At 36.7% G+C, this 24,150-nt stretch overlaps 1 protein-coding gene across 5 annotated transcripts in view; it reads right to left on the reverse strand.

Moving 5' to 3' along the window:
* The window catches only part of ABCA9 (ATP binding cassette subfamily A member 9), a 70,979-nt gene that overhangs the window by 30,651 nt on the left and 16,178 nt on the right, over positions 1-24,150 (reverse strand). For all 5 annotated transcript variants that reach the window (XM_045985943.1, XM_045985945.1, XM_045985946.1 and 2 more), the window contains 16 exons: positions 18,774-18,915; positions 18,215-18,400; positions 17,210-17,357; positions 16,620-16,788; positions 15,795-15,856; positions 14,925-15,035; positions 14,133-14,308; positions 13,799-13,918; positions 13,084-13,222; positions 12,345-12,435; positions 10,028-10,167; positions 6,941-7,060; positions 5,640-5,838; positions 3,394-3,560; positions 2,608-2,741; positions 113-250 (listed from right to left, as the gene is read on the reverse strand). In XM_045985943.1, the coding sequence (XP_045841899.1) occupies positions 113-250; positions 2,608-2,741; positions 3,394-3,560; positions 5,640-5,838; positions 6,941-7,060; positions 10,028-10,167; positions 12,345-12,435; positions 13,084-13,222; positions 13,799-13,918; positions 14,133-14,308; positions 14,925-15,035; positions 15,795-15,856; positions 16,620-16,788; positions 17,210-17,357; positions 18,215-18,400; positions 18,774-18,915 (2,242 nt within the window). The remainder of the gene's footprint in view (positions 1-112; positions 251-2,607; positions 2,742-3,393; positions 3,561-5,639; positions 5,839-6,940; positions 7,061-10,027; positions 10,168-12,344; positions 12,436-13,083; positions 13,223-13,798; positions 13,919-14,132; positions 14,309-14,924; positions 15,036-15,794; positions 15,857-16,619; positions 16,789-17,209; positions 17,358-18,214; positions 18,401-18,773; positions 18,916-24,150) is intronic.

The raw sequence follows: 24,150 nt of genomic DNA on the forward strand, positions 1-24,150 counted from the left end.
TGATCTCAGTTGTGGGACTGAGCCCCACATCGGGCCCAAGCTGGGCGTGGAAGCTGCTTAAGATTCTAACTCTATCCCTTTGCCCCTCCCCCCTCTGAAAAATTATACTTACTTCGAAATATGTGCTTCTATCAGTCTGAATGCGTTCTGAAGAATTAAAAATTCCAAGTAGCCCATTGCTGATGATATCCATGAGGACAGGAAAGCAATTCAGCCTTTTGGTATTACATGCTATTGAGAATCTGTGATCCTAAAATATAATAAATATGCATTTTAAGCCCTCAGGAAACAAATACAAAATTTAATGAAAAAATACGGTAGAAAATCGTTAGAATTTTTGACAAAACAGGAAGGCTAAAGCATTGAATGTGATTAATATCACCATCACTCATATTATTTGATTAATTTCTGGATACAGCAAGGAATTCAGTATTTTGCTCTTTACTGACCATAGCAGTGGACAGGTGGCTCTTTATGCCTAAATGGTCACAAAATGAAATGCCTCAGACGACTTTTAGCAGCAATACCATAAAACTCCACAAAGCAATGTCTCTGTAACATGGCCATAGCTTCCTTTCAAAATGCAATACATGCATTTTATAAATTAAGAATGTGTGGATACTTAGAAGCAGATAGCAGGCAGCTACTGTAATGAAAGCATGGGTTTTCACAAATACTGAGCTTGTAGTAGCATTGCTGCATGTAAAAATCTCTTTTAAGGGGCACCTGGGTGGCTCAGTGGGTTAAGCCTCTGCCTTCGGCTCAGGTCATGATCTCCGGGTCCTGGGATCAAGACCGGAATCGGGCTCTCTGCTGAGCAGGAAGGCTGCTTCCCCCTCTCTCTCAGCCTGCCCCTCTGCCTACCTGTGATCTCTCTCTATGTCAAATAAATAAATAAAAATCTTAAAAAAAGACCTCCTTTAAAATGGCATTTTAAAATCATTTCACAGTATATGTAAGTCAAGTCATTATGCTATACATCTTAAACTTGTACAGTGCTGTATATCAATTGTATCTTAATAAAGCTGGGGGGAAACATACGGTAAAAAATGTTACATCTCTATATACATATACATATACACATATATACAATAAATGATATATAGATACATATATATAACATGATTACTTCTTGCCCAAATAAAAAGAATATAAGTAAGTTTTTATTTTTGCAATCACAAATAAATCACATGGATTGTAGCTAATCTAATTACTTAAAGCAATTTACATTGATCTTAAGAATGCCATTTTTTAAAAACTATTTTTCTGAGCACATCAGAAACTAACCTTCTTAAAACATACCAAGGATGAGTTTGATCAAAAGTAATTTTTAGTTTTATTATGGGCACAGAAATTATTTCTGAAAATTAACTCTGACAAGTTGCAAATGGTCAAGCTTTGCAACACTTACCTACTGTGGTTTACACATATAACAACACTGTCTTGCTATCTTTTTTCATTTGTCTACCACAGGGATCTCTCCCCATACTCCCATGGGGCCTAGGTAGATCATATACATGGGTAAAGCAGCCTGGGGTTAGAGCAAGTTGGCAAGTCCAGGTCTAAAGCAAGTTTAGTCCAGGTCTAAACTGGGCAACTGTTTCTCAATTCCAGCTGCAGACTGCCAGAATCAGCACATGGAAGGATTTTTTAACAGAGACAGTAGGTAAATTTTTATAAGAAATACACCAATCTTAAATATTGCCAAATAAGGCATTCCTTCTCAAGCTTTGGTGAGCATAGGAATCTCCTGCAGATTTTATTAAAGTGCAGTTACTCAGTAGGTCTGGAGTGAGAGCAGAGAATCTGCATTTCTAATGAGCTTTTAGGGGATCCACTGTTGTTGATTCATGAACTGCAAGTTGTAGGCAACAGAAAGTTTTTTGTTTTTTTTTTTTTTGTTTTTTTTGTTTTTTTTTTTTCCCTTTTTATTTATTTATTTTTTTTTTCAGCGTAACAGTATTCATTCTTTTTGCACAACACCCAGTGCTCCATGCAAAACGTGCCCTCCCCATCACCCACCACCTGTTCCCCCAACCTCCCACCCCTGACCCTTCAAAACCCTCAGGTTGCTTTTCAGAGTCCACAGTCTCCCATTAATATCAGATAGCTGAATATAAATATTTATCTAAAGATTTGACCCATTTGTGTAGAGTTTAGCAGTCAAGACATGAACTTTTTTCCCATAAGAAATATACAAAAATCTATTGTAAAAAAATTAAGAACTTTTTTTTGGGGGGGGTAATGGAGCTGAAGTTCATAATAGATCTTAATCAGACTTATTCTTAGATGATTCATCAAAGAGTCATTTGAGTTGAAATCCAATTGAGAATAAGATTTAAATTCATTATTAGAATGGAATAGAATTGATAATAAGGTTTAAATTCATTGTTAATAATAGTGCAAATAATTTAATAAGGAATAAAATCAAATGACATTTCATTCTATCTTGTTATAATGGAGGCTATGGGCAAATATTTACACTCACAAATGAGCGGTATCCCATCTGTTTGTGTTAAACTGGCCTTTTATGTCTGTTGTTAGGTATTACTCAAATGGTCCTCATACCCCATCTTTGGTAAATTGCAAAACCAGAGCCCAACATACCTTGTCATCACCTGACACGGTGATAGCACCATTGTATGATGGCTCGTTTGGGCCACTTCTAGTTCCAAAAGCATCCACTTCCAAAGCTATGTTCTGCTGCCTCAGTGAATGTATAAAGTTATCAATACTTGACCCTACCATGAAGGTAAAAATCAAAAGGAGCAAGGGAAGTAAAACAACAATAAGTAATATAAAAAAAAAAAACAACCTAAACTAAACGAAATGACGTTACCCAAAGCATACCATAATGAAGATTGTCTAAGGATTTCCTTAGAAAGGCAGAATTGATGCTGTGATACCAAAATCCTGATACCAAAATTCTGATATCAAAGATAGGACAAGATGACTTGTCCTAGAGCCTAGCCACCTGCATATAATTTCTGTTAGTGTAAAAATACTATTTTAAAATTAACATTATAATCCTTAAAGATATTAATCCTCTATTTTCTTAGAAATTTGGAACAGATTTTTTTTCTAGCTCTCAAGAATGCATAGAACTTAAAAAATGTTGTGGAAAGACCTCAATGATCAATCAATGATTTATCTTACTACATCCCCTTTTGTTACTTGATACAATCAACTTTAGGATTTAAGTGACCTTGCAGGTTGTGTTTCTAAAATAAACTCCCCAACCTTGAATTTTTCATTTTTAAAATTAATTTTCTATTTGGCCTCATAGGTGTTCTAAAACATGCAGAATTTTTTCTACCCCTTCATGGTTTATGTTGTCTGGGGAATCTCTTAGGAAGAACAATGCTGGAAAATTACATTTTGCTTCATGTTTACCTGTTTTATTGATGACCAGTAAGTGGGTCAGAGGAGCTTGAGGCGGTTGTCCTGGCGAGAGGAAGTACATATCAGGAGCCAGTCCCCAAGAATAACTTTTTTGATATAACTCATAGAATAGATGCTCCAAAAGCTGAGGGCAAAAGCTGATGCCAAGAAGCAATAATCTATGTGGAGGAAAATGTAAAAGAAAAAAAAATCATCTATAGCAATGTTTATAGATTTTTAAGTTTGAGTAGATAATGGATATTAAAATAGAAATAAATTCTAAACACGAAGCAAATAAAGGAATCATGCTTCCCCCCCACCCTCACCCCTGTTTCTTTTTTCCAAAATGAAATGGTTCCTACGTATCTATGCTTGGTCTTTCTATCTCTCTAATGCCTCTCCCCTTCTCCCCCGCCCTGCCCATGTTGGACATGTCACTCAAGCTCATGAGGTTGGCTGGATAGGACTCAAATCTCTCTCCAATTCCCACTACTTTCCTCTGTTTCCATCTTGCATTTATCCCTTTTTCTAGACCACAGCACACTGGCATGCCACCAACACCCAGACGTACTACACTCAAACGTTTTCCCCTCCCGTTTCCAATTGGTATAAATTACAACATTTTCTCATTTATTCAAGTTCCAAGGGCCATTTTCTACTAATCTGTCTCCTTTAAGTCCCTTTTCTGAATAGATGAAAATTTCTATCATATCATCATTATTAGGTGCCTAAAAACCTTTTCTCTTCCACTGTCTAAGTTTGGACCTTAATTATCTTTCTCCTGACCTCTTTCAACATTGTCCTCAATGACTGTTTTCCCGGTCTCTAGAGTCTGTTTCCAAGCCATTTTTGCACTGTTGCCCAATTAAGTGCAATTTGGCAATCTGTTTATTTATTTATTTATTTATTTTTGTTTTAGAGAGAGAGTGAGAGTGAGCAAAAGTGAGGGAGGGACAGAGGAAGAGAGAGAGAAATCCCCAAGCAGACTCCCTTCTGACGGCAGTGTCTAACACAGGGCTGAATCTCATGACCTTGAGATCATGACCTGAGGTGAAATTGGGAGTCGGATGCCCAGCTGGCTGAGCCCCCCACAGCCCCCCACCTAGCAATCTGTGCTAATTATGTCAATCATTTTTTCAAATAAAAAATAAAATTTTACTACTTCCTTTCTAGTCACAAAGCCCCAACTCTTCAGCAGTATGTAGTACATCATGAAAATTATTTTTAGGGGTGCCTGGGTGCCTCAGTGGGTTAAGCCTCTGCCTTTGGCCAGGTCATGATCTCAGGGTCCTGGGATCGAGTCCCACATCGGGCTCTCTGTTCAGCAGGGAGCCTACTTCCCCTCCCCCACCCCCCCCGCCTGCCTCTCTGCCTACTTGTGATCTCTGTCTGTCAAATAAAAAAATAAATAAAATCTAAACACACCTATTTTTTACTTTTCTGTATACTTTATGTTGTAATCAACTCAAATTGGTAACAGCTCTTCTGACTTTTCACCTACCTCCAAACTCAGTATTGCCCCCTCTGCCTGAATTTCCATCCTCCTTTCTTTCCTTGGTTAACTGTTACATTTTCCTACACCAGACTCCATTTCTCACAAAAAAAATTTATAAGATGATTTTTCTGATGCCCATATTGGAACCTAATCTTTTGCATACTGAATGTTCTGGATGACGATATTGTCTAATTTTATGCTATGGTTTTTAGTATACTTCTAATCACCTTCATGAGCCAAATCTCATGTCTGATTTATATTGGTAAGTGTTACAGATATTTAATATCAAGTGTTAAGCAGAAGTGCTAGCAAGTATCTTTTAATGAATGAGTCCTGACTGGAGATCAGGGTTTTTGCAAGGAGTTACGGCTTCATGAAGAGCCCGAAGCTATAGGGAAATGTGTGAACCATGAAGCAGGTTCCCAAGGATGGATGGCTCAGATACAGCCTGGCAGAGAACCATGTGGGCAAAGACGAAGTTCTGGGGATGGGACCCAAGTGCTAAGTTCCATGCTTCAGAAAAACGATTTCAAACGATTCTTGGGTAAGAGCAGATTCTGTGTGGAATTAAAAGAAAAAGCCCAAACTTTACCAGATTTAGTTATATATCCACCCAAGAAATTAGAAATTCTTTTCTGTGTTAAAAAAAAATAAATGACCACATGCAATTGCTATACTTTATCTCTGAGGTGTGTTTATTCTTTCCCCTTGAATTTATTTTGAGAGCACTGACCCATCATATCAGAAACACCTGGGTACTCACATGGTCAACAGGGTTTTTTTTTCATTCTTTAACTTGAGGAAGCGAACTTTTGCAACTGCACAGAGCTGTTGTCTCCAGAGGGCCATGCCATGGATGGATTTCTTTGTTTCCTTAAAGGAAGACAAAACTTGTTCCAGCTCAACAAGGCTTCCTGTGTCTTTTGTCCTATTACTTTGTAACTCTCCCCAAATTCCAGCATCTATAAAACATAAAATCGATCATTTATAAGGTGTTATTTTAGATGGATATTACTTAGATTTCTCGATGACCGTCTTTCCACCAAGTGGTGTTAGAGAAGAGAATCTTGGGCAAGGAGATGCTAATAAATGAATTCATGGCATTATGAGGGTAACTACTAAAATAAAGGAAACAAAGCAAAAAAAAAAGCATAATGCAAGAAGAAAAACTAATGACACAATAAAAGAAATCTTGTTTTTTCTTTTTAAAAAGGTTTGGGTCTATAGCCTTAAGGACTTATTTCATTCCAGGGAAATCAATGAAAAGAAACCCATATTTAGCTTAGAAAAATATATTCATTGCAAAAGATAAACTATCAATATTTCTGACTAAGGTAGAAAAGTCAGTATATATAGAACCATCCCTAGCCCCTTAAAATTGGTATATTTTAAGGATATAAGGATGTAAAATTGGTAGAGAAAATATTTTTTTCATGTAGCCATTTCTTGAAGATAAGAAAAAGGTTACTTCTTTTGGAAGACATGCCTAGAGAAACTGATCAGCTCTAGACTTTTAGAAAAGTTAAGTATAACCACAAGTGTGTAACTTCAACAGTGGGAAAAGAGAGAAAGAGGTATTTTTAAAAATCCACTCAGCCAATAAAAAAAAAATACTAAAAAACATACTGACATCAAATCTTCTCATAACAACAATGGAACCTGAAGACATTGGGACAATATCCTCAAAATGTTACAAGAAAGGTTAACGATCAACATACAATTCTAATTTCCTTCTCTCTGTAGCACTTACATATTTATTGTCTACTCCATGAGGACCTAATCTTGTGCACTGCCATATCCCACACCCTTAGTAAAATGCATACTACAAAATAAGGAATTTAAGAGGGGGGACCAGCATTGGGAGAAAAGGGAAGAAAGAGACAGAAATACATCTCTTCTCTGCTCTAGAATTTCCAAGACCAGACTGAATCAGAGCACCTCCCAAAACATACAGCCTCATCTATATTTTCAAGATAGAATATTCTACAGAAAGGTAAAATTGAAGTTTCTTCTTCTTCTTCTTCTTTTTCTTCTTCTTCTTCTTCTTCTTCTTTTGTTTTTTACCTGATTCATCAATAGCTGATTTTCCTTCTAATTTCAAGAACACTTCATTCAAAGTTGTCATGGAAACGCCATAATTCTCAATGCCTTGGTTAGAGCATCTATCAAGGTCCCTGTAAAGATCTAAAAGTAGTCACAGTAATGCATTAGAAGAATATAATTTGTAATGATATTAAGTAACTATATTTTTCAACAATAGATAACATGTGTGATAGCCCAAAAGCATTCATAAGAAACAAAGCTATGATATAGACATTCCCTTATTTCTAAAATAACCTATACAGTGTGTTTCCATGTCTTGAGTATAAAACTGTAATCATCTATGTTTCATTCTTGGAAAGCTACATATGCTGAGTTCTTTAAGAAATATTATGTTTTATTTTTTCTGTTTTAAAAAATTAATTCTGGGGATGCCTGGGTGGCTCAGTTGGTTAAGCCGCTGCCTTTGGCTCAGGTCATGATCCCAGGGTTCTGGGATCGAGTTCTGCGTCAGGCTCCTTGCTCGGCAGGGAGCCTGCTTCTCTCGCTGCCTCTGCCTGCCACTATGCCTGCGTGTGTGTACTCTCTCTTTCTCTGACAAATAAATAAATAAAATCTTTTTAAAAATTAATCTGTTTGATAATGAGGAATGTAATAAATGAACTGAAGTCTTGTGGTCTCCCATAAATCCCCATAAATCTGTATGTTGAAACCCTACCCTCTGGTGTGATGGTATTAGGAGGTGGAGGCTTTGGGAGATAATTAGGATTAGATGAGGTCCTGAGAGTGGAGCTTTCATTAATGGGATTAATACCTTTGAAAGAGTCACAAGAAATCTGGCTTCCTCTCCCTGCTCCCTGCCATATGGGAAGACCAGGAGAAGTCTGAACTCTGCAACCCCAAAGGGGTATCTCATGAGAACCCAAAGGTGCTAGAACATAGGTCTTGAACTTTCCAGCATACAGAACCATCAAAAAAATCAATGTCTGTTCTTTGTAAGCCCCCCAGTCTACAGTATGTGCTATAGCACCCATGGATGACTAAGGTAGGAAATATTAAATTCTAAAACCCCATTCATTCAGGAATATTATTCCAAAAACTGAGAGAAGAATGCTCCTAGGAATAGCTAGTAGGCAGTAGAATAACAAATGCAAAAGAACTAATGTTTATAGAAATAATTAGTGCTTCACAATCTTCCCTATTTTAGAGAAATATAAAAGTCAAAGGAAAGAACAAAGTATGTATGTAACTTTGTATTTACTCTCTCTTTTCCAGCTTCTGACCATGGTATGAAGATTACACAAGAGCCTTCAAAGGAGGTAGGTCTTGAGAGACAAAACATAAGAGACTCTTAACTATAGGAGAAACACTGCGGATTCCTGAGGGGGGTGGGGGGATGGGATAACTGGGTGATGGGCATTAAGGAGCACAAGTGATGTAATGAACACTGGGTGTTATATAAGAATGATGAATCACTGAACTCTACTTCTGAAACTAATAATACACTATATGTTAATTAATTGAATTTAAAAAAATAAAAGGGACATCATGCTGCAAAAAAATTTTTAAAAAGAAGGTATGTCTTTATAGAGATTAGCAGGCCATTTTTGAGGTTTGTTTTTGTTTTTTGTTTTCTTAAAGATACTGGGCATAACTTGGGGGCAGTTCAGGAAAATTTGAAGTAGAATAAAGGATGAACTAATTCGAATACTGGGAGAAATTAAAGGTATCTGTCTTAAAGGTGTGTTAGATAAAAATACAGAAGTAGTCACGATTTCTAATGAGTTCTAAGTGTTGGTTCTTTTTCGGTCTTTTTTTAAATTGTGCATTCCCCTTTGAAATGCATTTAACAAATAATCATTTAACACTTTGCTTTGTGGGTTTCATAAAGATTTCTGTTTCCATACGTATATGGTGTACACATCTAGGACTAGTTACTTCACTGTCTAACATAAATACATTTCGTCATCTTTTACCGTATTTGAAAGGAGCATGTATCCCAAATGTTGGTATGTCATTGTAAATGGTGGCACCATTTCTTTCTATTTCACATCTTACAGCTGAGTCTGTCTTAGACTTGAAGAAATGCTATAACTTCTATGTCAGGTAAGATCCCAGGTGCTGTGCTTATTTTTAATATTTTAATAATATATTTAAATATATTAAATCATTTAATCCTCATGAAAATCCTATAAAGTTAGTACTATCATTATCTCTTTGTTACAAATAGGGAAACTAAAGTACAGAAAAATAATATAATTTATCCAGGATAATGGAGCTCAGCTGTTAAGCCTTGCTGGGATTTGAACCTACCCAATCTGGCTCTATTTTCCCAGCTTTCAATGACCGCACGCTACTGTCTAGTGCTATATTTCCTTATGAACCATGATTATGACAGGCTTATTCATTCAGGCAAACAACCACGAAGCCATTAGCATCCATTAAAAGCTGGAAAATTCCTTGAACTCAAAGTAAACACATTTTATGGTCATACTTTTTTTTCCTAAATGCCATCTACCTCAAAACGCTTGGCAAATGAAAGCATACTGAGAGACGAGCTAGAAAAGTGGATGGCACTGAGCCTCCAGGCTTCTGTATTTGCAGCAAAGTTGTAAGTTTAGAATGTTTGGCAACATATGGTTTGATTGCAATTACTATTCAGTTACTTAGGTTATAATATTATGTCACAGCGTTTATAATAAAACCATGTACATGTGCTGGTGTACCATTCCCTTAGCTCCCATTTAATACTCCATGCTGTTTTCACAGACCCCTCCTTGTCCGGACCAGGTTCTCTCATTCATTCCTGAAACAAATGTCCCAAATATTCCTAATTTTAGCTTGATGTGGTCCTGTACCTCTTAACTGTCCAGGTTGCCACTTGAAGCCTATTTGGCATCTTTTGCCTCAGTTTACTCATAAGTGATTTGGGGATGATATCAGGGGATAATATTGATAATATCAATACTAGCAGTAACTGGGGAACATCAAAGGATTACACATACTGCCATGCACTTAGCAAGCATAAAGATGTCAGCCATCATTCTTAAGGCAACAGTTATTGTTAGTAACATTGTTATAAATCATTCTGTGGTCTCTATGTTCTGTTACCTGGAAATTTGTTTGTCCTCTCCAAAGGCAAAATATATACAAGCTTTTCTTCACTCTGTGCCCTTAATTTGGCATCAGGGATGTGTTGTTTAACAAGTGATGTTATACTGTCTGGATCACACATTTCATTCAGATGCAAACTGACATTTAAAAAGAGCATGTTAAAGCTATTTTTTATCCAACACCATCTCTACAAACAATTGTAGTAAGTTTGTCACTTCATTAATATTTATGAGATGAGTGTGTGTGTGTGTGTGTGTGTGTGTGTATATATATATATATAGTAATGGAAGAAGCAAGACATACTAAATAGTCCAAATATAGTCCAAGCTATATAATCTAGAGGCACTAATGTAATGGGTAATAACTCAAGTATTATTATTTGGAGGGAAGAGATATTTAGCTGGATGTAGGCTGGAGTGAGGTGGAGGAAATGCCTGATTTTCTCTCCATCTATCCGAAAGCTCAGCTTCAATTTCCCTTTTGCAATAAAGTATGGGTCTTACAAAAACTAAGACTTGAACATGGTGAACACAGACCCAGGAGTAACTTGAGAGAGTCATTAAGATCATGGTCCTAATTCCCACTGATCCATGTTCCTGAACTTAGGTTTAGTTAGTCTTCCAGCATCAATTTTCCATCAAAATTCCAATCACTGTTCTAACACTCAGCTCTCAAAGAATTTCAAAAGACAGAATAAAATAAAGTATGCATGTGATCACACGGAGCCTTGCACCAAGTAAACCCTCCATATATGTTAGCTCATTTTATCACTTTTTGGCCCAAAATTTGTTCAACTCAAAGATGATCTGTCTTCTTAGTGAAAACATGTAAAGTTCTTCATGAAATCACTGGATTTTAGAGGCACCATTATTAGTCACATCCATAGAAATTTATGGAGGCTATCAAATGAAGATATCTCTTTGATCACACAACTTAAAAAAATAAATTTTAGATAAAACTATTCTGTGTTTACAAGGCCCCATGTAATACATGAACCTGGATCCCAAACAGAAAGAATGCAGAACCTTCCCCAGAGGAGCTTGGAACGTAGCAGTAATATAAAGCAGCATATTATGTAAGAAGTGAGAAAGAGGGAAGTTTAAGTCAGTTAAGCACTTGGCACCTTGTCAAATATTCATTCATTCAATATTTTTAGCTTTAACTGCAATGTGGGTATCATTACCACTATCATATAAAAATTACTGAGGATCAAAGACAGGTAATTAATTTGCCTGAGGTAACAATTCAAAATAGTGCTTCCCAGGTTCCAGAAAAGAGGATGCTTATTAAGGAGAAAATATTCAGAAAAGACCTTTAAGGATGGACAAAATTTGAACTTGGTTAAAATGGGTTGGAGGAGGACATGTCAAACAGATGTCCTACCTTGAGCAGAGAGAAGACAACTAAATCATGGAACATACTTAGAAAACAGTGAGTGGTTCATTTTAGTTGGAAGGTATTGATTCGATTAGATTGTACCAAGTAATCATGATGGAGTGATAGATTTGATCAGATTAAACCCTCAGTACATAAGGTAGGGTACACCTTTAACTTCTGAGGATAAAGTGACTTAAATTATTTTTTAAGAAATACTAATATTTTAGCAGGAAATATGGGGAAGAGATTCATATCACACCTGTAATCTTGGCCCAAAGATTCTAGCACTTTAAATAATGTGAGGTTGGGTCTATTACTAAAACTCCCTGACATGTCAGAGGCCAACAGTACCATCTTTTTACAGTTATTTGAAGGATTAAATGAAGTATATAAGTATTCCACATGTAAATATCCTAGCAAAAACCTAGAGTATAGCCAACATGGGATAAGTGATAGACGTTACTTAATAACATAACAACAGTAATAATAATAACGATTAATAACAACATTTGTTATTACCAGGAAGAGAAAGAGATAGAAAAGAATGAGGGAGAATATGAAGTCAGGGAGAACAGAGAGACTTGACATCATCGTGATGAACAAAAAGGAAGCGTTGGAAAAATGATGAGAGAGGGTTGGAATGTCACTACATTTCTACACGTTGCAAACAATGTGTTGTGAAACTGTTTTCCAAAAATGTTGTTTAAGCTTAGCTTAATCATCCTTGTAGTCTCCATGTCTACAATCCCACCTGCCCTTCATACTAGCTAAGAAAGAGAGCAGGGTGGTGTGATTCTAATGTAGCACTCTTGAAAGGATCTTAATAATTTTGTAGCCTACGTGCTAATACTGACATATTAATAATTAATAAGGTACTAATACTGAGATCTCCTGTCTGCAACATGCTCTGACATGTCTCCAACAATACAGGTTGTACCTTAAATGGTAGCCAATGCCCCATTTCCTCTTCAGGAACAGAGAAGAGCCTGCACACTTCAGTCTCCCATTGGATATAAACACCTTCCTGTCTAAGCAGAGAAGAAAAACAATGCATTGTATTAAGAGGTTATTCTCTCACTCTTTATAAAAGAAAAAATCCATTAATAATGTATTTTAGGAGCATGATCCACTAAAATATTTGCATTCTAATTCTGGTCGTATGTAAGCCAATTTTCTCATTATCCAATAACTAGAATGTTATGTTAGTTTATTCTCTAGTATGTTGAGAAAAATTATCATACAATGGAAGGATCTGTTTCAAGCCAACTGACTTTCCTAATGAATAAAACATATATACATTTGAAGAGTATGCTATATATTTACAACCAATGAGTTCTTTGCAATAAGATCAGAATACATTTGTGGGACAATGTATGTGGAGATGTGGACATTCAAATGGATGACAGCAAGAATCTCCTGCACACACACACACACACACACACACACACACACACACACACACAGTAGCTGTATTGGAACTTATCTACACATATTTCACCCACGTCCTTAATTTCTCCACTAAGATATAAGAGAAAATCAAGAACCACCATAAAAGGACATGGATGGAACTTGAAGGCATTAGGCTGAGTGAGATAAATCGGAGAAAGCAAAAGACAAATACTGTATAACCTCACTTATATGTGGAATCTAAAAAAAAAGAAAAAAAAGAAAATCACCGGCCAGGATGTCAGCCTCATCCATGAACTGGGTACTGAAGAGAATGACTCTATCAGATTTCCTCTCTTTTAGGAGGTTCCATACATGGTGCCTTGAAAGAGGATCTGACCCAGCAGTTGGTTCATCCAACAGCAAAACCTGCACGGTAGGGAAACATAGAATCATTTTCCCCTTTCAGGTAAGTTTTTTTTTCAAAGCAATATGGAAATAGAGGGTATTATGCTAAGCAAAATAAGTCAATCAGAGAAAGACAATTATCATATGATCTCTGATATAAGGAATTTGAGAAGCAGGGTGGGGGTTTTGGGGGAAAGGGAGGGAAAAATGAAACCAGATGGGACCAGGGAGGCAGAAAAACCATAAGAGACTCCTACTGTCAGGAAACAAATTGAGGGTTACTGGGGTGGCTGGGCTATGGACATTGGGAAGGGTATGTGCTGTGGTGAGTGCTGTGAAATGTGAGTGTTGATGATTCACAGACCTGTACCCCTGGGGCAAATATATATATGTTGATTTAAAAAAAAAAACAACTCCATTCTTGGCAAAAAGAAAAATAAGCAATATACGTGTAGAAGTGTTTGGGAGAAATACTTTACTACTTAATTTTTCATTTGAACAGTTGTTTTACATTTACCATTTGCAAATTCAGTCTGATGGAATACAACAGTTCCTCAGTCCTCAATCTCATTCACCAGTAATTTTGGCTTGACTTACCTGAGGGTCTCCTAAAATGGCAATCCCAAATGTTAGTTTCCTTTTTTGTCCACCGCTTAAATTTTGAGCAAGAGTATCTTGAATATTTTCCATCTCCAAGTCCCTTAAAACTTGTTGTATCTAACCAGAAAGAAAGAAAGAAAGAAAGAAAAGGATGTTTAGTCCAAAACCCAGCATGTTTGTTTTTAAAGACACAGTCATTTTGCTGTTCATTGCCAAGGGCTTTTTTGCCCTTTTGATGATGAACTGTCTAGCAATAACACAAATAACTTAGAATTTTCTAGATAAACAATTTCACGTTCGTGGCTGTGTGGCCCCTAATGTGTTCCTCTACCTCTTGTTCCACTTCATGTGGCTGAATCCCTTTTATTTTAGCAAAAAGTCTGAGATTTTCTTTCACAGTGAGGAAACCAAATTGCACGTTGGATTGTGGACAGACTCCAGTGAGCTTGCCGATGGCTTCCAAATCAGCCATTTCTGAAAGGGTGTGATTATAGATGGTGACCGAACCTAGAAGCAGAAAGGTTAACAGTCAGCATCAGGATAAGACGCCATGCTTCGTTTAAGATATTTTAAAGGGAAAAAACAATGTGTGTCCAACACTAGAGTCTTTTAAACATGCTGTACCTTTATGGAGTACACTCTTGACTAAAAATATAATGCTCACAATTCACCTGAACCAGTTAGAGTGCCCACTCGTAAAGCTACTGATCTTGAAATATTAAAACCACAAAGACTTTTCTTTCTTTTTTTTTTAAGATTTTATTTATTCATTTGACAGACAGAGAGGCAGGCAGAGAGAGAGGAAGGGAAGCAGGCTCCCTACTGAGCAGAGAGCCCAATGCGGGGCTCAATCCCAGGACCCTGAGATCATGACCGGAGCCGAAGGCAGAGGCTTTAACCCACTGAGCCACCCAGGTGCCCCAAGACTTTTCTAAATAAGTAGAACATACATCTATTAAAAGAAAACCTTGGAGAAACTTGTAAGACTTGTCTCTGAAGTACCTGGTGTGACTAGCAGTTAATGAAATTACTAACTATTGAAATGAACCAACAAAACTAATTAACGAATAAAATGCACAGTTAATTTATGGGCCCATGTTCTTGCCTGTAATTATCTTCTCACCTGATGTTGGGACGGACAGTCCACTGAGCATGTTCAACAGGGTTGTTTTCCCAGCTCCACTGTGACCAAGGAGGGCAGTGATCTGGCCTTCATATATGTCAAATACCAGACCTGGCATTATTAAAAAAAAAAAAAAATCCCATTCAGAGCCCACATGTTAACTTTATATTTGCCCCTCCCCCATTGTTTTTAAAGATTTTATTTTTTAATTTAGAGTGAGAGCACAACAGGGGGAGGGGCAGAAGGCAAAAAAGAGAGAAAATCTCAAGCAGACACGTGCAGTGTGTTGTACCCAATGTGAGGCTCAGTCTCATGACCCTGAGCTGAAGACCTGAGCCGAAATCAAGAGTCCGACACTTCACCAACTGAGCCACGCAGGTGCCCCCACACTCTCCAAAGTTTTTATAATTTCTTATAGCATGTGTATATTTAGCTAGCAATATTCAAAATAAAATCCATCCTCAACTCCTTCTTTTTAAAATTGTATCTTCCATGATACACACTTTATAGCTATAGCATTGTGATGATATATTATTCTGTGATTAACAATTTTTAGGATGAGGGCAGTTTTGTCATTAAAAATGGGCTGACTATAATAAAGGTCATGGATTAGGATTAGGGAGTGTGATGAGCTGGAAATACAGAACTTCATGATGCAGTCATACAACTTTCAAACCCAAAAGGTATCCATGGCACACCCTGACTTTCTAAAATTGTTCTATGGTTTTACATTTACTCAGGAGGAAACACAGTGTGCTCAAATGAAGCAGAATTGTGGTGTCTGGAATATCTGTTCTTTATCCCCACGAAGACAGTACAACAGTGAGGCATAGTCACCAAATCGAACAGTCATATTAAATATGATGTTACCTTTCAAGGCTTCTACTTTTTCACGCTTTCCTTTTCTATATTCTTTCTTAAGATTTCTTATTCTGAAAAAGGGAGAAAAATGTGTTAAGGACATTGTGGAAGTAGACAGAGGATTAAGAAATCAAGTCTTTGGGGTTGTGAGAAAATTCCGGGGGCTCTTTCCCTCATGTGATCCCTGGTGACGGAAACTTTCCTCAGGAGACAATGGCAAATTGAATGATGAACAAATGTTGAGCAAAGACCCAGGGAAGTTAGGGATTTCTAGTTGTTTGGAAATAAAGAAATCAGCATTGAATAAAACACATCCATATCTCAAATGGAAGATATGCGTGGCATGAGTACCCTAACTTAGGTTTTCTTCCTATCTTTCTGGATGCTTGTCTCCCCTTTTCTGCATCACCTGCCTCTCCCTTCTCCCCTTCTTCATTAGGAAGCAAAGAGGAGAGAGACAGTAAATTAGAGAGAAAAGGAGAAGAATGACAAGGAATACGATGACAGTGTCTTTCCTAAAGAGAGCAGTTACAGAAAGGGAGCACAGCATCAAGAAGAGGGAAAAAAGAAAATGAGAGAAATGGAACTATGAAGAATATTTATTCCTTGATGTTTGTTGTTCTGCAATAAGATAATTATAAATTTAAATACTGACAATGTGGGAAAACAGAGTGATTTTAACAATAATTGTGGCCTTTCATGAGTGGAACGGCCCGGATATAGTTGAGTACAAAGAGGCACCCAGGAAATCTTTGTCACATCTGTGTTTTGCCAGATAGACCTCGGGTCCCTGGCCTGTTCTCCATTTGCACCTTCATGTAATTTATTTATTACCTGATGGCTTCTTTCCCATGGAATTCTGGAGACACTGGTTCAAAAGAGTCATTGGATGAAGAATTTGATTCTACTTCATTCTCAAGGGCCACATGATCAGCCCTTTGGTGTTGAAACCAAAAAGAGGATTTCAGGAAAAACCAAGGAGAACGTTGATATCCGTATTCAGCTATATGAACAGGAGGTAATCGAGCATTGGATCAGTCACTTCTTTAAGGATTATTGATCATAGAACAGGTTGTAAGGCAGCTGCTTTGGGAAGCATTTAGACACCCTTAAAAGCACTAGCTTTCTTCATCTAACGCTAAATATATGCACTAATAGTATAATTATCCTTCATCTCTTGCAAGTGTCTCTTTAAAAAGAAACAATTTAAATTATTGTGGTAGAATGAGATCTTAGAAAGCAATTCTATAAAACAAAATGCAGAATACCATTGGGTTCATTTTAGATATTCTGAAAAAAAATGCTTGATGATTTATATTTGGTATGTTGTAGACAGTTATTTTAAAGAAATTCCCTGAATGAAATTGCACTGAAACATAATTAGGTTACTACTTACTAATTAGGTTACTAATTAGGTTACTTACTGGGCAAAATTTTGTCAAAATATAATGTCAAAGCCAAATACAGAAGAGCATCAAAAACCAACATGAAAAGAGTAGCTATTATTAGGTATGGGTTGTCGGAAGAATCCAAATGGATGTTAGAATTCACATCATAGTCCAAATGTATAAGCTGGAAAAAAGAGACATACATTGAATTTCAGAAGGATAAATGGAGTGTAAAGAATTATTGTCTTATTTCTGCTGAACACTGATTGAAAAAAATAAAACACAGTCCCTGTCTTCACAGAGCTCTAATCTATTGGAAGACATGACAGTGAATCCATATAACTACAAATCAATTTGGGAAGTTAGTGGAGGTAGGTACTGAAGGCTTAGAGACCCATCGGCAGAAGTAGGCAAACACTCTGGGAAGTAAAAACTCAAAGGAGGGACTGCCTAAGGATTTCATCAGGTGTAGGATGGGGGCAAATGGGGATGTTCTAGAAAGGGGACAGTATTTGAATGTAAAAACATGAAAGGCTGGAAGTACTTCAATAGTTGGACAGAAGACACAATACTAATTTCTTATTATAGTGCGTTACAATGAGTTTATGTGTAACGTAACCTTTCATGTGGCATTTTACGGCTATGATGTCACACCTAGAATTAAGTTTTCCAAGAAGAGGTTCAGTTTCATGTACAATTGGCCAATTAAAAATAAAAATTTATTTCTATTGAATTCCTGGTTTTCAAATGCTTGTGATAGTATGAAGGGTCATGTTCCCTGTGCATTAAGTAAGTTAAATGTTCGTTGGGAAAACCCACTGAAAGTAAAAGCAGAGCCACGTCGACAATGGAGTGTCAACCTATCTTTAATGACTTAAAGCCAGTTATGCTGGGAGAGAAAAATAAAAACCTCCCCAATACCTTAGATGGGTGTCTTTACAAAAGTGGATAGGAATTTTGATGCTTAGAACGTAGAGGATGAATTCCTGAGAGAACTTTTTAATGTCCTGTAGAAAATGAAATAGTTACATTAACTCTTACCTGGGCCATTCCAGCAGTGAAAGCAAAAGGGCTAAGAAGACATAACATCCATTCCAAAAATGCAGGAAGATGTCTGTACAATGCAGTGAATCCCAGACTCCCCCAAAAGACAGTAAGGAGAAAGACAACCAACCCAGTAAGGAAAGGTTTCTTTATCAACACGCTCATCAGGAAAGCTAAAGTTATCTGAGAGGAGAGAAAAACTTCAGGTAGTATATAAATTTCTGAGAATCATCAGTATCATCATAATAAATAATAACAATAAAAATATAAAATAATAAAATAACTATATAATGTATTTATATAATATATTAATATAAACTTATAATATATTTATATAAAATTTATAATATATTTATATAAATATAAAATAAAAAATAAAAAATTTCATAATACAAAAATATATAACATCCATTCCTCTCCCCCCGCCCCCAGACACTGTCTCATGCAAATACTCTTATATAGCAAACAGAAACAGAACAGGTGTGACTAGAATCAGTGAGAAATGACTGGCAGGCTTTCTCTGAGAGAGAGAAAGATATTAAATTCACCAACTCACCAAAGACAGGCCATAGAGGAGAAAGAGGGTGAAGACCACCACGAAGCCAGTTAGGACGACAACTTGGGCAGATTTTATAATAAGAGCCATCAAAGTAGCCACAATAAAGATGAAGCCAGCATACATCAAACCCCAGGAGAGCCTAGCACAGAAACTACGCATCAGTTCAGAGGGCTGGCATTTTAATCATTTTATTTATGCATTTACTCTGCAAATGATTTGGGAAGCTTACCCTCTATTAAGAGCAAAGGGAATATAACAGCTAAGAGATTAGAAAACTTCTCTGTCCCCAAAATTCATATGCTACTGGGGGAGGTAGACAATAAACAAGTAAACAGGTAAAATAGGTAACTAATTGCAAAATAAGAAATTGGCAGAGTCATGTAATGAGGATAATTGGGAATGGTTTTCTGGGAAGACATCTACAACCTATAAATCCATTCTGGACTACGTCTTTCAGTAGAGTATAAATACTATGGAGGAAAAACATGATGAAGCAGGGATCAGCAAACATTTTCTCTTCTGAGCCAGAGAGTAAATCTTTTAGGCTCTTTGGACCATATGGTCTCTTGCAACTGCTGAAGTCTGCCTTTGCAGTCACAGGAAACATGTAAATGACTGGACTCCATTCCAATAAAAATTTATTTATAGACACTGACATTTGAATTTCATATAAATTTTTGTGTGCCATAAAATATTGTTCTTTTGATTTTTTAGACATTTTCATAAAAGCCATTCCTAGCTTGCAGATTGTCCAAATAGCTTGCCAACCCTAATAGAGATGATTAGATATAGATTAGGTATAGATCAGATACACAGGTAGGCATTGCAACACAGAAATACAGAAAGATAGATGGATACAAAGATATGTTTTTCTTGCTATCATTGCCACAAAAAACAGGAATAAAGTTTTTTATAGGGGAAAGAGAACAAGCTTTCTAATCATACAGATGTAGGTTCAGGCTTTCTGCACTACATTGTAATTGTATGATTTGAGAGGTAGCTACAGGATCTCTCTAAATTTCCTTAATGTCTACTGAAAAATAAGATAATTAAATGAAATGTTGTGTGTTATGTGTTTAATGTGGTAACTGGTTTTTAATGAGTCCATGATGAACACTTAGCTTTCTTTTCTCCAAAGTATAAAATGCCATCATGTTTTAGGAAGTCTTGCCTAATTGTAATGATACCCTTTGCTCAGTCACGTCTGTTCATCTGAAATTGTTCATCTCTCTGAGTCCTATAAACTTCTTAATTTCATTCGTATGCAGTATCAATAGAATGTCACAGCCTTTCTTATGGGGGAAAAGTCCTGATTTTTTTTTTAACCTTCCTTCATTGGATTTATTTGATTTCTCTCTTCTTTTTATCATATTGTTTACTTTTCTTTGACTCTGTAGATTTCTCATTTTATTTATTTATTTTTATTTTTAAGAAGATTTTATTTAGGGGCACCTGGGTGGCTTAGTGGGTTAAAGCCTCTGCCTTCGGCTCAAGTCATGATCCCAGGGTCCTGGGATCGAGCCCCGCATTGGGATCTCTGCTTGGCAGGGAGCCTGCTTCCCTTCCTCTCTCTCTCTGCCTGCCTCTCTGCCTACTTGTGATCTCTGTCTGTCAAATAAATAAATAAAATATTAAAAACATATTTTCATATATATATGTGTATGTATATATATATCACATATTCCTTAGCCATTCATCTGTCAATAGACATCTGGGCTCTTTCTATAGTTTGGCTACTATGGACATCACTGCTATAAACCTTAGGGTGCAAGTGTCCCTTTGGATCACTACATTTGTATCTTTGGGGTAAATACTCAATAGTGCCATTGGTGGGTCATAGAGTAGCTCTATTTTCAACTTTTTGATGAACCTCCATACTGTTTTCCAGAGAGGCTGCACAAGCTTGCATTCCCACCAACAGTACGGGAGGGTTCCCCTTTCTCCACATCCTCACCAGCATCTGTTGTTTCCTGACTTGTTAATTTTAGCCATCTGACTGGTGTAATGTGGTATCTCATTCTGGTTTTGATTTATATTTTCCTGATGCCGAGTGATGTTAAGCATTTATTCATGTGTCTGTTGGCCATTTGTATGTCCTTTTGGGAGAAACGTCTCTTCATGTTTTCTGCCCATTTCTTGATTGGATTATCTGTTCTTTGGGTGTTGAGTTTGATAAGTTCTTCATAGATTTCGGATATTAGCCCTTTATCTAATAAGACATTACAAATATATTCTCCCATTCTGTTGTTGACTATTTCCTTTCCTGTGCAAAAGCTTTGTATCTTGATGAAGTCCCAATAGTTCATTTTTGCCATTGTTTCCTTTGCCTTTAGAGACATGTCCAGCAAGAAGTTGCTGCAGCTGAGGTCACAGATGTTGCTGCTTGTGTTCTCCTCTATGATTTTAATGGATTCCTTTCTCACATTTAGGTCTTTCACCCGTTTTGAGTCTATTTTTGTGAATGATGTAAGAAAATGATTCACTTTCATTCTTCTGTATGTGGCTGTCTAATTTTCCCAACACCATTTGTTGAAGATATTGTCTTTTTTCTATTAGATAGCCTTTCCTGCTTTGTTGAAGATCAGTTGACCATAAAGTTGAGGATCCATTTCTGGGTTCTCTGTTCTGTTCCATTGATCTATGTATCATTTTTATGCCAGTACCATACTGTCTTAATAATTACAGCTTTGTCAAAGAGCTTAAAGTCTGGGGTTGTGATGCCATCAGACTTGATTTTCCTTTCAACATTCCTTTGGCTATTTGGGGTCTTTTCTGATTTTATACAAACTTTAGGATTACTTATTCAAGCTCTGTGAAAAAGTTGATGGTGTTTTGATAGGGATTGCATTGAATTTATAGATGCTCTAGGTAGCATAGACATTTTAGCCATATTTGTTCTTCCAATTCATGAGCATGGAACATTTTTCCATTTCTTTGTGTCTTCTTCAGTTTATTTTCTGAGTGTTCTATAGGTTTCTGAGTACAGCTCCTTTGCCTCTTTGGTTAGGTTTATTCCTAGTTATCTTATGGTTTTGGGTGTGATTGTAAATAGGACTGACTCCTTAATTCCTCTTTCTTCTGTCTTGTTTTTGGTGTATAGAAATGCAACTGATTTCTGTGCATTGATTTTATATCCTGCCACTTTGCTGAATTCCTATATGAGTTCTAGAAATTTTGAGGTGGAGTCTTTTGGGTTTTCCACATAAAGTATCATGTCATCTGTGAAGAGTGAGAATCTGACTTATTTGCCATCTTGGATGCCTTTTATTTCCTTTTGTTGTCTGATTGCTGAGGCTAGGACTTCTAGTACTATGTTGAAAACAGTGGTGATAGTGGACATCCCTGCTATGTTCCTGACCTTGGAGAAAAGCTCTCAGTTTTCCTCATTGAAAGTAATGTTTGCTGTGGGCATTTCATATATTGCTTTTATGATATTGAGGTATGTTCCCTTTATCCCTATAATATAAAGGGTTTTAATCAAGAAAGGATGCTGAATTTTATCAAATGCTTTTTCTGCATCTATTGAGAAGGTCATATGGTTCTTGTTCTTATTAATATAGTGTATCACATTGATTTGTTTGTGGACATTGAACCACCCTTACAGCCCAGGAATAAATCCCATTTGGTTGTGGTGACTAATCCTTTTAATGTATTGTTGGATCCTATTGACTAATATTTGGTGAGAATTTTTGAATACATGTTCATCAGGGATATTGGTCTGTAATTCTCCTTTCTGGTGGAGTCTTTGTCAGGTATTGGGATCAATATAATGCTGGCCTTGTAGCAAGAGTTTTTCCATTTCTATTTCTTGAAACAGCTTCAGAAGAATAAGTATTAATTTTTCTTTAAAAGTTTTGTAGAATTCTGCTGGGAAGGCACCTAGCCCTGGACTCTTTTGTTGGGAGATTTTTGATTACTGATTCAATGTCCTTGCTAGTTATGGATCTGTCAGGTTTTCTATTTCTTCCTGTTTCAGTTTTTGTAGTTTGTATGTCTCTAGGAATGCACCCATTTCTTCCAGATTGCATAATATGTTGGCATATACTTGCTTGTGATATGTTCTTATAATTATTTGTATTTCTTTGATGTTGGTTTTTTTTTAAAGATTTTATTTTATTTATTTGACAGAGAGAGAGATCACAAGTAAGCAGAGAGACAGGCAGAGAGAGAGAGGAGGAAGCAGGGTCCCCACGGAGCAGAGAGCCCGATGTGGGGCTCGATCCCAGGACCCTGAGATCATGACCTGAGCCGAAGGCAGCGGCTTAATCCACTGAGCCACCCAGGCGCCCCTTGATGTTGGTTTTGATCTCTCTTCTTTCTTTCATGATTTTATTTGAACCTTTTTTCTTTTTGGTAAGTCTGGCCGGGGGCTTCTCAGTGTTATAAAAGTCTTATTAATTCTTTCAAAGAATCTGCTCCTAGATTTGTTGATCTGTTCTACTGTTCTTTTGATTTATATTTCATTGATTTCTGCTCTAATCTTTTTTTTTTTTTTTTTTTGAGAGAGAGAGAGAGACAGAGAGAGAGAATGAGCAAGGGAGATGTAGAGGAAGAGAAAAAGGGAGAAACAGACTCTGCTGAGCAGGGAGCCTGACATGGGACTGGATTCCAGGACCCTGGAATCATGACCTGAGTCAAAGGCAGATGCTTAATTGACAGAGCCAACCAGGTGTTCCAATTCTGCCCTAATCTTTATTAATCATCTTCTGCTAGGTTTGGGGTTTATTTGCTGTTCTTTCTCCAACTCCTTTAGATGTAAGTTTAGGTTGTGTATTTGAGACCTTTCTTGTTTTTTGAGAAAGCCTTGTATTGCTACATACTTTCCTCTTATGACTGACTTTGCTGCATCCCAAAGATTTTGAACTGTTGTGTTTTCATTTTCATTTGTTTCCATGAATTTTTTTAATTCTTTAATTTCTTGGTTGACCCATTCATTCTTTAGTAGGATGCTCTTCAGCTTCCATGAATTTGAGTTCTTTCCAAATTTCCTCTTGTGATTGAGTTCTAGTTTCAAAGCATTGTGGTCCAAAAACAAGCAGGGAATGATCCTAATCTTTTGGTACCAGTTGAGAGCTGATTTGTACAACCAGTATGTGATCTATTGTGGAAGATGGTTCATGTGCACTTGAAAAGAATGTGACTTCTGTAGCTTTAGAATGGAATGCTCCTAATATATCTGTGAAGTCCATCTGGTCCAGTGTGTCATTCAAAGCCCTTGTTTCCTTGCTGATCTTCTGCTTAGATGATCTGTCTATTACAGTGAGGGAAATGTTAAAGTCCCCTATTACTTTTGTATTATTATTGATGTGTTTCTTTCATTTTGTTATTAATTGCTTTATAAAATTGTTTGTTCCCATGTTAGGGACATAAATAT

Source organism: Meles meles, chromosome 18 (assembly GCF_922984935.1).
Source record: "Meles meles chromosome 18, mMelMel3.1 paternal haplotype, whole genome shotgun sequence".
Taxonomy (NCBI): Eukaryota; Metazoa; Chordata; class Mammalia; order Carnivora; family Mustelidae; genus Meles; species Meles meles.